This window comes from Canis lupus, chromosome 35 (assembly GCF_048164855.1).
Source record: "Canis lupus baileyi chromosome 35, mCanLup2.hap1, whole genome shotgun sequence".
In the NCBI taxonomy this organism is placed as follows: Eukaryota; Metazoa; Chordata; class Mammalia; order Carnivora; family Canidae; genus Canis; species Canis lupus.
The window spans coordinates 1,333,339-1,348,331 of NC_132872.1; the positions used below are offsets into that span (position 1 = coordinate 1,333,339).

The window sequence follows — 14,993 nt, forward strand, 5'->3', positions numbered from 1 at the left end:
ATGTTATGGATTCTGTAGATGAGGAATTCAGTCACGGTTTTGTCTGGTTGGTCTTTGTGGCATAGACTGATGTCACTTAATGGGATTCAGCTACTGGATGAGGGTCCAAAATGGGTTTACTCCTTTTGTCTTGAGCCTCGGTGATAACTGGCTAGAAATTTGGGCTCAGAACACCATCATGGGACCTCTGCAGCATGGTGCTATGAGGGTTCTCAGACTTTTTCCATATTATCTGTCTTCCCCCAGGTCAAGCAAGCATCCCTAAAGAAACAGGCAAAAGATTTATGGCCTTTTCTAATCTTATTTTGAAAGTCACATTTAATCATTTCTACCATATTCGTTTGCTTGTGAGTCATAAGGCCACCCCAAATTCAAGGAGAGGGTGATTAGACTGCACCCTCCTGATGGGGGAATGTCAAGGCCACATAGTACAAGAACATGTGGGATACAAGCACATATCTTTGGAGAATAGAACTGAGATCAAACAACTTCAGTCATATCAAAAGTTATCTTAATTGTTCAAAGGAAACAATTTTCAAATTTACTGATAAACCAGAATCTGACTCTTTACCATATTTTGTTGTAAGTAAGAGATAATGGTTTAATGCAGAAGAACTATACAGCTATTAAAAAAGAGTGAGAGGCATCTATATATGCTACTATATACAGTGTCCTTACTATTAGTAAGACTACTGCTATACTTACTGTTAAGTAAAATAAGCATATTGGAAGAAATGTGTAGGTTACTGTTTAAGAAAGGAGCCGTATGTGTATGTATGTGTGAATAAGAAATGTATATATAATTACATATTACACATATTGTGTGTAAATATATTTGCATATACATGTGTATCTGCTTCTGTTACTTAAAATGGAAGAAAAAAACTTTTCTTTTTTCTTTTTTCTTTTTTCTTTTTTTTTTTTTTTTAGAAGGAGGAGGCAGAGGAGGGTTTGGAGGGCCAGAGGGAAAAAGAATCTTAAGGAGACTCCCATGTTCAGCAGAGATCCCAGTGCAGGGTTTGATCTCATAACCTGGAGATCATGACATGAGCCAAAATCAAGAGTTGAATTCCCAGCCAGCTGAGCCACCCAGGCACTCCTGGAAGAATAAACCTTTCTGTAAATGTCTATATATAATGAAGACAGAGTAGGGTAGGAGAGAACTAGAAGCTAAACTTTTTTAATATCTTTATTTTACAGATATGACCTTGGAACTATTTTACCTACCTATTAAAAACAATGAAAAACTTAAAAAGCAACCCCTAGAAATTGAAGGTGGAAATAAATAAGAACAATGAACGTAAATATTATATCCAGTTTGCAACAGTAATACCTAGGGAGAAGCTACTCTGAGTAATTTAGCCATTAAGCTGTTTGTTTATATATATATATATATCTCCCTACTGGACCATGCTCTAAATAAGATAATAAGTAGGGAAAGTAATATCTCCCTACTGGACCATGCTCTAAATAAGATAATAAGTAGGGAAAGTAAATAGCTGTTTTCAATAATGATGTCATGGTCTTAGTTGTTGTTATTTTAAGGCTGCTGTGAGTGTAATATTGGATAAAATGAAGTCACCATCCAGTACTCTGTTATTCCTAGTGTCTTGGGAACTAGGATAATTCTTATGCAATAAAGCACATACAGATATAAGAGAGAATAGACTAAGTGTTAATTAGAAGAACCAGTATAAATAAGGGCACCTGGCTGGCTCAGGCAGAGGAGCATGCGACTCCTGATCCCAGGGTTGTCAGTTCAAGCTCCACCTTGGGTATAGAAATTACTTAAATAAATAAAACTTTAAAAAAAGAACTAGTATAAACTAGTTCAGAGTTCACTTTATATTTTTATCTATATCTCCATCAATCTGTCTATATCTTAGCTGTGTCTACACAAACCAAAGTTTGCCATGAATTGTTAATTGTTGAATTATAATGGATACATTATACAGTCTATAACGTTTATATTTTATTTTATTTTTTTTTTACGTTTATATTTTAATTTCTACTATATTTTAAAGGATGATAAAATAGCATTTTATTACATATTAATGTGAGCTTTTAAATGTTTTTGAGTTTTTGATGAATTGTTGATTCAGTTAATCTTAGTATCCACAAAACAAACTTGGTGACTATGGTGAAAGGAAGAATAACTCCACAGTAATCATACTTATTCTTACTCTATAAGAGTATACAAACTATGCAAACTCCCAAGCAAGGTATTTGCTCTTGCTATAAAACCAGTTTTACAAGAAAATCTCATGAGATCTACCCAAATTTCTAGAAAATAATTTGCTTATTACAAATAGAGAAGAAGATATAAGAGTGTTAAGTGTGTAATTGCAATGTATTTGAAAAAGTGTTTAAGGTTTTACTAATACTTAGTAGTTTTTATTATGATGTAGTTTTTAAAATAGTTCATCTTCCAAATCATACTTGTTTTTACATAAAAACAATCCTAAAATGTCTATTCAAATTACTTTGTGTCTTATTTTGGCATTTTGAAAATTTATAAATTATAAAATGAGTTGAAGTAAATTTAATTTTTTAATTTTTATGGTATGTTTTTGCTATATTATTGACTACACACAAATTCTGTGTTTAAGCACATAGAAGTAATGATTTCCTCAAGGGGAAAAAGGCAGTAAACAAAGCATTGGTTACAAATCATTATAGAATTGTTCTTTTTAAGTATAAAAATTAAAATTATGAGTTTTAATTTTTTAAAGTTACAGTTAAATCGACAGTAATACGAGATTGATATTAGTATTTGATGAATGAAAGTTGTCTTTTAATTGATTAAATGTGATAAGAACTTTAAAATAGCATATGAGAAAATTCTAATTCAGCCAATTCTAACTTACAGTACATTCAGAAAATTGTTAATTTTTTTTTTTGAAATTTGCATTTTGGCCAAAATCTTATACAGGTTTTACTCTTTTAAGGTTCTAACCACATTTAATCAAATATAAGATAGCTAACATATTTAATACTTTAATTTCAAGTAACTTATTTTTTAGATTGTAAATATAAATTTTTTTTTCCCATCTAGAATACAGTCGTTTTGAAGCCAAAATACATGACTTACGGGAGCAGATGATGAATAGTAGCATTAGTTCAGGATCAGGTTCTCTTCGAACTAGCCAGAAGCGATCCCTCTATGTCAGGTAAATTTTTTTACTTCTAACTATGACAGTCCTTTTATGCATGCAAGAAGTCTTCACATATTTTACTATGACTTAGTTTTAATATAGAAAAATACGTTGCAGGGGCTCCTGACTATACTCCATTGCACTGGCTCAGTCACTGGAGCATGCAACCCCTGATCTTGGGGTTGTGAGTTTGAACCCCGTGTTGGATATAGAGATTGTTTAAAAATAAAATTTTTAAAAAAGAAAAATATATCACATACCAAGGAAACATTATTTTATGATTCATTTCCTATATGTGTCTTTCAAGAGTTGAAATGTTATTATTATTGTATTAATGAAAGTTATACAACCCCTTGAATAATAGTGAGTGACTATACTGTAGTTTGGTATGTCATAACATCCAATACTTACTTTTATTCTTTATAATGTTCTCTGAGTAATTATGATTAGATTTCTATGGCAATTTCCATAATAGCAAAGAGAACCTATGTAAATAATAGTTTAAAATGTGAATAGCCTCAGTAAATAACACAAATTCAGGAAATTTCTGCATGTATTTTTTTTTTTAAGTACTTGGGAGAAGACAAGCATGTTATTTTTCTATAATAGATTAATGTGATAGCATAAATCTAATAATAGTAAACAGATACCATTAGTACATAAACTGTTCTTTTTTACTTCACTGGCTAATAGGACTTAATACAGATGACCAACTTGTATTCTGTTTACTTTTTTTTTTAGCTGAGCTTTTATTCAGTACTTTCTTATACCATTATTTTAATTTTAGTTGATGACTACAGGTAATCTGTACCATTCTTCATTATTTTTTCATTCCTTCTGATCCTATTGGGGAACATTTCCTTGTGTATTTTATCTATTCTTCTGATTGGATGTGTTTCATAAAATAGACACATATCCCATATATGTTTGTATATGTGTATAAAAATATCTCTACAAACAAGGAGTGTATTTATTTACATATGACATTATATTGACATTGTCTCAAATAATACTATTCTGTGATACATAATAAAAGGAAACTTCTATCACTTTCTTCACTTGTTCTTTTCCTACCCCTTTCATTCCTTCTGCCCTAGCAATGTTCTGGGAATCCTCAGTGTATCAGATTTTTCTCTCCTTCCACCAATTCTTGCAATATTTATTAAATTCTTCAGTTCCAGAGTCCTTAAAATATTTTATGTGATTTTGATATCCACAGAAAAAGGAAAAACTTTTTTTTTTTTCATTTTCTTCTTGTCGGTATTTTCTAATCTTAGTATAATTAGGTGTTGCCTTAAATAAGTGATTCATTAAAAACTTATAAAGCCATAAAAATCAAAACATTAGGTTGTATTTGTTTTAGGTACATTTAATGAATCATCTTTCCTTTTTGTTTTTTTCCTTTTTGTTATTTTTTAAAGAAGTAAATATTTTTGCAAATTATATATTATCAAAAAACTTAATGAAAATAGCTGTCACCTCTCAAGAATCCCCAATTTCATTTTCTGAAAATAATCATCCTCCATTTTCTTAGCATACCCCCTTGCTTTCCCTCCACGTTTCTAAATGTGCATATATTGCTGCTTTCAGTTTACCAATTTTGGACATTATGGACTTAACTGCCATAGTACATAACTTTCTCTTTCCATTCTGCCTCTTCCTCTATCACTCAAGCATATAGTACCATCATTGTTAATAAAATTAATAGCATTTAGAGTCATGTGACTGTGTAGTATCTTCATTACTCAACTAGTATATTATGACCATGCTTCCTTTCTTTTGAAACTTTTCCTTTTTCCTGGGCATAATAATTGTGTTATTTGCTTAATTGTCCATGTACTTATTACTAAGTATCTTTCTTTATTTTACAGTAGACTGTATAGTTTTTCACATGATGAAACCTGTGATTGCACATATGATCTTATGACTTCAGATTTTTTCCTTTTGTTTTTTGTTTTTTGTTTTTGTTTTTGTTTTGTTTTTTTTTGAGAGAAAGAAAGAGGAGATGCGTGTGAGAGCCCCAGGCAGCAGGGAGGGGCAGAGGATGAGAGAGAGAATCTTAAGCAAGTTCCCTGCCCACGTGGAGCCCAATATGGGCCTTAATCTCACAAAAGAAATCTGCCCATGAAATCAGTAGTGGGATGCTTAACCAGTTGAGCCACCCAGGCACCCCAATTTTTTCCATCTTTCTGCTCCAGTCTGGACTGGTTGCTCTATAGACTTGCTGTATAGGTCTCACATGGGACTTGCCTTTGCCACTGTTGTATTCCTTTTAGCTCTCTGCTGGGTCCGTCTTTTTTTAGATGCTAAATTTTCTTTCTCAGTTTACTTTTATTTTACCAGAGCACATTCTCTAATAAAGTCTTGAGGAAAGGATGTGGGAGGGGATACTTTTTGAATCTTAGCATGTCTGAAAATGACTTTAATTTGCCTTCTCTTTGATAGAGAATTTGGGGTATGGAGGAGGGCCTGATAACCTATTTTATATTCTGAGAGCCCCATTTTATTTAACCCTTTTTTTTTTGTCATCCTCTTTTTTCAAGGACACAATATCTTCTCATGTTTCTCTAGTATTTTCTTCTGCTTCTCTAATTCTCTGCTTTCTCTGTATTTCTTTTATCTAGTTTACTTGTTTTCTTGTTTTTTATATGTGAGGCAATCTTTAAATATTTAGTGATCCTTATGACTAGAGAATGAAGCTAGTGTATTTAACTAAAAAATAATTATGTTTTTGTTTACTGCCCTCTCCCACCCCAGGTCATTCTTTTCTTTGGGATCATTAAATATCTCTAGAAAAGAATCCTTAATCCCTTACCTACAGGATAAACCAGGTTGCTAGAATTTCAGTCTTCAGTGTGCAGATTTCTTTTTAATCTATCTGTTTTTAGCCTAGCACCTTTCCCCTCCCCACCAAGTTCCAGAGTATAGAGCTGCTCAAATTCAATTTCTTTAGAAACTAAATCTCATCTTCTATGGATTTAGGAACAGGAGAAGGAATCTGGAAGGTGTAAGTGCTATATGAAGTGTTTCTACCAGTTCTTCTGTTTTCACTGCTGTAACCTATCTCTGCCTACCTGGATTCTGTACATTTCTACTTCCTGAGCATTTCTAGGGTTTTAGGGAGTAAATCTTATTTCAATATCCCTCTCTTCAGACACCCCATTTAAGCTTCCTCTAATCTTCGACAATAAAGAAGTCTACGATCCAGCAGTAACACTACTAGGTATTTACCCAAAGAATACATAAATACTAGCTTTGTAGCAGCATTATCTACATTAGCAAATTAGGGACACAGCCTAAATGTCCATCAACTAATGAATAGATAATGAAGTTATGGGGTGTGTGTGTGTGTGTGTGTGTGTGTGTGTGTAATGGAATATTACTCAGCCATAAAAAATCAAATCCTCACTTTTTGCAACAACGTGGATGGAGCTAGAGGGAATTACATTAAGCAAAATAAGTTAGAGAAACAAATGCCATATGATTTCACTCATATATGGAATTCAAGAAAGAAAGCAAATGAATGTGGGCCAGAGGCAGGGAGCTGGGGAGGCAAACCAGGAAACAGACTCTTAACTATAGAGAACAAACTGATGGTTACCGTAGGGGAGAAGGTGGTGGGTGGAAGGATAGGTTAAACAGATGATGGGGATTAAGGAGTGCACTTGTGAAGAGTACAGGTGTTGTATGGAAGTGTTGAGTCATCTTATTGTACACCTAAAACTAATATTACATTGTGTATTAACTAACTGGAATTTAAATAAAAACTTCAAAAAAAAGACAGTTTTAAAAAGTTGGTTAACACAAAAAGGAATATGATTTGTATCCTAATTTTTAGTTGCCAAAGTAGAACCAAAAAATGAATAAATTATATCATAAATGTAATTGCTGGGATTCTTTCCTTGAGAGAACTACTTTGGATAAGAATTTAAGCATTGTACATTAATCAAGTAATAGAACACTTTTTATAAAATTTTTAAAGATTAACATTCTGCAAAGTTTTTCCAAAATATTTGACAGCGGTTAAAGTCATCTGTGGTTAGTTTTTATCATTGTTATTGACTCTGAAAATTCTATTGATGCTAGTTTTGTGAACAAATGCAAGAAATAATTAACTGACAAAATAATCACTCTGTTAATCCAGTCTCATAGTCTGCAACTAATGAATCCAGTCTCGGGGAGTTTTATTTTCCCCAGTGTGTATAGCCAAAATAAAGAAAAGAGTACCTCTTAATATTTACTTCTTGTTTATTAATTTAGAGTAACTCTCTAGGTTTGCTTCATTTTAGAATTCAATATGGCTTGCCATTATTATACTAAAAGCATTTTTTTAAATTTCTCATTCAATATTGGGAGAAATAAGGTAGTATACCTCATTTTAAAAACCTACCATAAGTCAGTTTGGGTATTTCTCTTTTGTCTGTCTTTCTGTATATAGTGCAAATTCTTGAGCTTGGCATTATTTTGTATACCATAGTATGTTGTTTAATTATTTACCTGGATTATATACACTTTGAGAATCCTATGTTAACTTAATATTGGTAATATGATAACAATTTATCATGGGGGCAGCACCTGGGTGGCGCAGTCCGTTGAGCATCCAATTTTTGGTTTCAGCTCACGTCATGATCTCAGGATCATGAGATGGATTACCTTGTTGGACTCTGAGCCCAGTGAGGAGGAGTCTGCTTACTTTAAGATTCTCTCCTTCTGCCCCTCCCCTCACACATACACTTACTTTCTCACTCTCTCTAAAATATAAATAAAACTTTAAAACAAACAACCAGCAAAATAATCATGCACTTTTTTCTTCTTAATCTCTATAGAGCCCTTTTTGATTATGACAAGACTAAAGACAGTGGCCTTCCCAGTCAGGGATTGAACTTCAAATTTGGAGATATCCTCCATGTTATTAATGCTTCTGATGATGAATGGTGGCAAGCCAGGCAGGTTACACCAGATGGGGAGAGTGATGAAGTTGGGGTAATTCCCAGTAAACGCAGGTAAGTAGAAGTCTATTACAGTCTTACCACTTGAAAGTACGGCAACATAAAATAATTGTTGATTTTTTTTTTTCAATACTTTTACTGAGGTGGTAATTTTATGCTTGGTTTTCCATATTGTGTTTCACAGTCATTTAATTTTGTTCACCTTATATGTAACCAGTGATATAACCAAAGAATATAATGCCCCCAAAGAGAAATTTCTTTAGAGCTCCTACTAGTTGCTCAGAACAAAATAAATATATTTAAGTAACTTTGCCATTTATTTGTACTATTGGTATAGAGATTTGAAAGCCTCTTTACTTTTTCCATATAGTTGGTAATGAAACATACTAAACTTTCCGGATTTTTGGTTGTGTGAATTGCCTCCTTTAGACTTAAAAATTGAAAATGTAAATCAAAATTTTTAGAACTATCTGGTAATTTGCTTCACATCTCTTTTTTCTTAACTTAGGAAGTATTGGTGCATTCACTGGTCTTTCCTCTTTGCTTTTAACCATTTATTATAGTGATTCATACTTACTGTCTACTGGCAAAGTGGTAATAAGTAGATATAGTCTTGGAACAGGATGCTCCCAGCATAAAGAACCCTCTCTAGATCTATGAAATGCTGCTGAATGTCCCTACTTTTGTAGGAAAGGTGTTAAAACGTCAGTTCATAATTCTCCCCTAATAGCTTGTGAGATCGGGGATCCCTGGGTGGCGCAGTGGTTTGGCGCCTGCCTTTGGCCCAGGGCGCGATCCTGGAGACCGGGGATCGAATCCCACGTCGGGCTCCCGGTGCATGGAGCCTGCTTCTCCCTCTGCCTGTGTCTCTGCCTCTCTCTCTCTCTCTCTCTCTCTCTCTCTCTCTGTGACTATCATAAATAAATTTTAAAAAAAATTTAATAGCTTGTGAGATCGGATTCATGCAAATCATTGCCTGAAAGTCTTAAGTTTTAAGATAGCAAATATCATTAATGAGACATTAATGTTTACTCTAGCTAATTAATTCACTTCAAGTCAAGCTTGTGATGTAATACTTACGAGTCTATAATTGAGAAGTATGCCAAATCATATACCTATTTAAAGACCTCTACCAATATATATTTGTATAACGTGTATAGAATTTGAAGAGTAGGAATATTAAAGTATTACTAAGGTTCGTAGTTGTGGTTTTGGGATTTATGACTGTTCTTGGCTAGATCCATATATTTAGCAAGATCCAACTATTTGGCTAGATCATACATTTGGTGGCAACTCCTCTTTTAGCAATGCAGCCCTCAGCATAACTTTTTTCCTAGAATAGAACCTAGTCTGCTTAAAATTCAGAAATGCTTCCTCTGCCTCTGTGCCTTGTTGAGTCAGTAAAAACCTCACATCTTAAATATCAAAATCAGAGTTCCTAAAAATTGTCTTATCCTTTGGCACCTCCTATCTTGCATAGGCTTTATGTGTGCCTGTAACAAATGAAAAATACATTGACTTTGGTGGAAAGAGATTCTTTTCATTTTGTATAAAACTTCTATAAAGTTGGGTTTTTAAGTCAGAAGTGATGTAAGAGACTTAAGACCTTTAAGACCTAAGTTTCCAAATTCCTAAATTATTATAGAATTAATTATTATAGAATATAACTTTCTTCCTTAAACTACAGTATGAAACCACAACTAATGATGCCATTTCATTCTTGAATGTATTCAAAATTTGTATTTTCTTAAGTAGAACTATCTCTTTCTTAGACCCCTTTACTTCTAATAAAAGCACAAGGAATTGTAGTCCTAAGAATTCTTAGCTTTTATTCAGGAACAGTATTTACAAATTGACACAATTTATGTCAGTCAGCTATTTAGTGAACAAGATACTGCTGAGAAAACAAAGCCATTTTGAGTTGTTAACATTTACTCACTAAATAATAGTTTTGCAGTGCCCTCAGTAAATGCCTAGGCAAAATTACAAATTAGTTATTCATGTCGTGGACGTTCTAGTCCTGTCATGGATTGTTCTAGGATAGTAAAAACAAGTTTTAAATCCACGACTGCGGGCAGCTCCGGTGGCGCAGCGGTTTAGCACCGCCTGCAGCCCAGGGTGTGATCCTGAAGACCCTGGATCGAGTCCCACATCAGGCTCCCTGCATGGAGCCTGCTTCTCCCTCTTCCTGTGTCTCTGTCCCTCTCTCTCTCTCTGTGTGTCTCTCATGAATAAATAAATAAAATCTAAATAAATAAATAAATAAATAAATAAATAAATAAATAAATAAATCCACGACTGCAAAGGTTCTTCTGTACCCACAGTAAAACTGTATCACTTATCACTAGATAATAAATGAATTTATTCGTAGACTATTTTGGTAAGGTTTTTTGCTATATACTAACATAATTGCTGTGTTGAAATTTAGGATTTATAAAAAGCTTAATTTACATGAAATTTTACAAGGTTCATATTGATATTACAATCTACATGAGACATTTGTTTTCATGTAGTTTTGTTGGCTTGCTTATTTTGAGTAGTTAGCTCTTTAACAAAGTTCAAAATTCAGAAGATATAAACTCTATATAGACTTCCTCCTAACCATGTACTCCTGGCATCCTTTTCATTTTTAGAGGATAATGAAGGTTACCAGGTCTTGTATATCCTTCGAAAAATATATTTTAAAGCTCTTTAAAATTCTTTTTGTGGTACTATAACTGGTTACTTTATGTATTTATACAAATCTATCACTGGAGTTAAATTTTGTTTTTCCAATTTTTAATTACAAATTTCAGAGCTACAGAAAAATAAGTACAAGAGGAAGAGTAGTACAGGGAACACTCACATATCCTTCATCTACTTTCACCAGTTGTTAACATTTTGCCCTGTTTGCTTTCTCCCTCTATGCTTAATTTTTAGCATATTTGGATGCCCCATGCTAAGCTAATATTTAAACAACAAATCAAACAAAATCTAGAAAATTGCTAAATTCAGAAGTTGGTTCCTCATAATTTCAGTATAATTACAGAATTTGAGTGCATTTATAAATACACATGTACAGTATTTTGATATAAGTGGTTTTGTTTCATAATGAGCCCTGTATTTCATTTTCAGAAATTATAATTAATTTTGGGATGCAAACTTAAGATTACTTCTGAAGATTTTAGAATATAAAAATGCCACATACTAAAGTATCAGTTCTGACGATTTCTAGTTAGACGCTTAGATATTTTGACATACTTTAAAAACAGCATTTTATACTTTGACAGAGTTGAGAAGAAAGAACGAGCCCGGTTAAAAACAGTGAAATTTAATTCTAAAACAAGAGGAGATAAAGGGGTGAGTATATGAAATGTCTTTTTTCCAGATATTAATAATTGAGGATAAAAGGCTTTTTCATAATTCTTGCCAGAACTACACTATTAAAATCAGAAGGATTTTGCTATAAGAGTTAACTATCAACAGCTCTTGCCATGATGCTTTGTATTAGTAGATGCTAAAGTTAAGTAATATATTAAATTAAAGCACTCATTTTACATACCTTTCCAGATTATTGAAACTTATTTGATATATTCTTAACAACATGCTTTGATGAGGTTATTTTTACAAGTGAAACAAATTTGGCCTTCATTCAGATGTCCAGTTAGAAACTTGGATTAATCATAACTAATTTAATAATGTATCTTCTAAGAAAATATGCCCCAAAATATTATTAGCTAGGTCATAATACAAGTTTTAATTTCCCCTCTTCATGCCTAATATAATTTATTAAGAGAATCCATGCTTTAAATATTTGAATCAATATGAATTTTTATTCTGAAGGAATAAAGAAAGGGACAGTCAAGGACTTTATAGACGTCAATAAATACTTCTAAATTCTTTCATATATAATTTTAAACGTGTTTTTGTTTTCATTTTTAAATTCTGCTTGAATCTAATAGATGCCAACCGGTGAAAGAGATACTACAGGCTTTGTCCTGTACTATGGTGGTGTTACTACAATACAATATTGTAGTAATAAGCTTGAAGAAATAAGACCATATGAACACATATATTGTCTTGAAATACTAGTCATAGGAGTGTTTTATGTTTGTTTTTTTATCTAAAGCAAAAGTTTTATACATTTTTTGGTCATATTTCAAATGAATGTGGAAAGTTAACTCAGCAAATTAATTAACCCTATCATCTGTACTTCTCTGATAGAACTAAGGACTCAAACGCTTAAAATTTAAGAAAAGAACTATCCTTCATCAAAGAAATCTAAGTAAATTATATAATGTATTCAGTTATTTTAGAAATGACAATTTCCTTTAAAATTGCAGCTTTCAGAAAATAAATTACATAGTGTTATCTGAAGCAATATTTAAAATAGAAATTTGGGAGAGGAAAAAATCCTGAGTAAATGCTTAGGATTTGAAATATATATAGTAGTTTTTGTGGTTGTTTATATATGTCTTTAAAAATAACTTAGTAAAATACATGGTCATTGTATTGAAAAAGAGGTTGCATGTTGTAACTTTTCCTTCATACTGTAAGAAGTTAACTGAATTAACGACATATTTAAATCTTAGTCTTGTTTGTTGACTGTAACCAAGCTTATACACAGTCACTGTGTCCTAACACAGCACCAGAAGGATGCATGATACTGAGTGGGGTAAAAATACGCTTGCCATTGACGCAGAACTGCATTTCTTTTGTACTACCATTTCCCATTCTGAGTTCCTCTTTTCCTTTCCTTACATGGTGGTTTATGGACTTATTTCCACTGCAGACTTATAACATTTCAGTTTCTCGTTAACATTTTTAACATTCATTTAGCTATTTTGACATATCACATATAGAAATTATATATTTAATATATATTATGAATTTGACATTTTATTCTTACATTTATTACACTAGCTCTCTTGCAATATAGCATTAATAACAATAAGTAAATAGAGTATTTTTGTATTGAAAATGTAGAGAATCCAGGGGTAGTATGTTTCTTCAGTTTTGTGTTTTCTCTACACATATTTGTCTTCTTTGCTTTGTGTTTTCACTTTTAATACATTCTTCACCTGGAAGACATTAAATGTAATACAATTAATTCTTTTCTTAACTAACAAGCATTTCTTTCTGTCCTGTATTATGATATCTTTATGATATCTCATTTTGGCTAACTGCAAAGATATCAAAAATCAAAACATTTTAAACTTCATGTTTCTTTTGGTTGTTTGCTGTGAAACTGACTCTGACCACTATATATGCAGTAGGAGGGATAAATACCTTTATTAAAAACATCAGATTTATTCAATACCATAAAAATTATGACTAAATTCAGTAATGATTTTCATGAACAAGAAGACTCAGTTCTTCCCTAAATTAGATTACCATAAATTTTTCTCTGTGGAAACTTGTTTTCTTCTATTTCTCTTTTCTAAAATTTGGATTGAAGCAGAGTTTTATTCCAAATTTTTTTACAGTATTTTTCTCATCAGCTTAATTTTTAACCTCTGCTTAGCATTATCAGAGACTTCAAATTTTAGGATTGAAATCAAGACAATCTGTTGGACTAATGAACTATGAATTTATTAATCCTGAATTATTGATTTGAAAAGGTAAAAATAAAAGTTTAATCTTGTTTTTGTGTTAAGATTCCTACCAAAATAAGTCCTTTCAAGTAATAGAATTTGAGCAAAAATTGCCTTTCTCTACCTCAGCACCTTAATCCCCTGGCATCATGTGCTTCAAAATACAGGCATGCCAAAACATACTTCCTGGTGAGGATATACTTCAGAATAATGATAGCATCTTATGACATGGATTAAACTCAAGAAAAGTCAGAACAAGATTTCTGTCTTTCATATTGTCCCTACTTCAAAAAGTAATAATCCCTACTGTCATTGGTAGGTCAGACCATTTCCTTCGAGACAGGGATGTCGTGACAGAAATTACAAAAGAAGTTATTCCTCTTTAATGACATCACCTTTCTTTATGCAACATGGTTTTAAATCTCTAAAGGCACAAATGGGACATTGAAGAAGGGCAAAAATCTGTTTCCAACATCTATGCAGTAAGAGACATCAAATCAGCTATGTAACTCCTCCATAGCAGTTCTATATAAACTATTAGAATTTTTTTTTAACTATATTAGAATCTTAATTGCCTTTTTGGCTTTTATAAGCATCTAACTTTTTATTCCCTGTTCAGGATATGATGCCAATAACTAAACTGGTTCTAGTTTATTTATATATACTTTAAAAAATAAATATAGTAGAGCTTAAAAACCAATAAATGAGTTAGGATGGCATTCAAGCTGGCCAGGAGAGCTCTGACTCTTTCTTAGATAGCATCGATAAATCTTTTTGCTGGATTCTGTGTGCTTGATGGACCCCTCTTAGTTTTCTTATTTTCTGATTCGTACCATAGGCATTTCGTTACCTTTTTTCTCTTCCAAAAAAAATAAGATTGGTTAATTGTTTTTAAATATTCAGAACAACTTTCTCAATTGTTTTGGTTTTCTTTTTTAATAGTGGCTTTTTGTTAGTTCGTTGAAGCCACACAAAAGGGGAGGGAGGGAATATGCTCAAGCCAGAGGAAAACGAAGATTGTTACCTACTGCATAAAAAAATACTTGAATAGCTAGAGTAACAATTTAAAATAACTTGCTACAGAGCACCTCATACCTGGGAATCTTCAAGAAGAATATGGATTGATAAGAACAGATGTTAACTGGTTTGTACTATATAGTAGTAACTATTTTGAGTTGCTTACTCTTCCCTTTTTTATCAAGTAGCACTTACTCCTTATTTCTAGGTATTCCTGAATTACACTGTGAATTTTTTCAATATTTTCAGTGGAGAAATGTTAGAATTAGAGGAGTTAATACAAAATTAGAAATTCACTT

General features: G+C 32.3%; 1 protein-coding gene across 33 annotated transcripts in view; it reads left to right on the top strand.

Annotated features, from left to right (window-relative positions):
• Positions 1-14,993, top strand: part of DLG1 (discs large MAGUK scaffold protein 1) — a 237,583-nt gene that overhangs the window by 192,393 nt on the left and 30,197 nt on the right. For all 33 annotated transcript variants that reach the window (XM_072812020.1, XM_072812003.1, XM_072812016.1 and 30 more), the window contains 3 exons: positions 3,056-3,170; positions 7,982-8,158; positions 11,374-11,443. In XM_072812020.1, the coding sequence (XP_072668121.1) occupies positions 3,056-3,170; positions 7,982-8,158; positions 11,374-11,443 (362 nt within the window). The remainder of the gene's footprint in view (positions 1-3,055; positions 3,171-7,981; positions 8,159-11,373; positions 11,444-14,993) is intronic.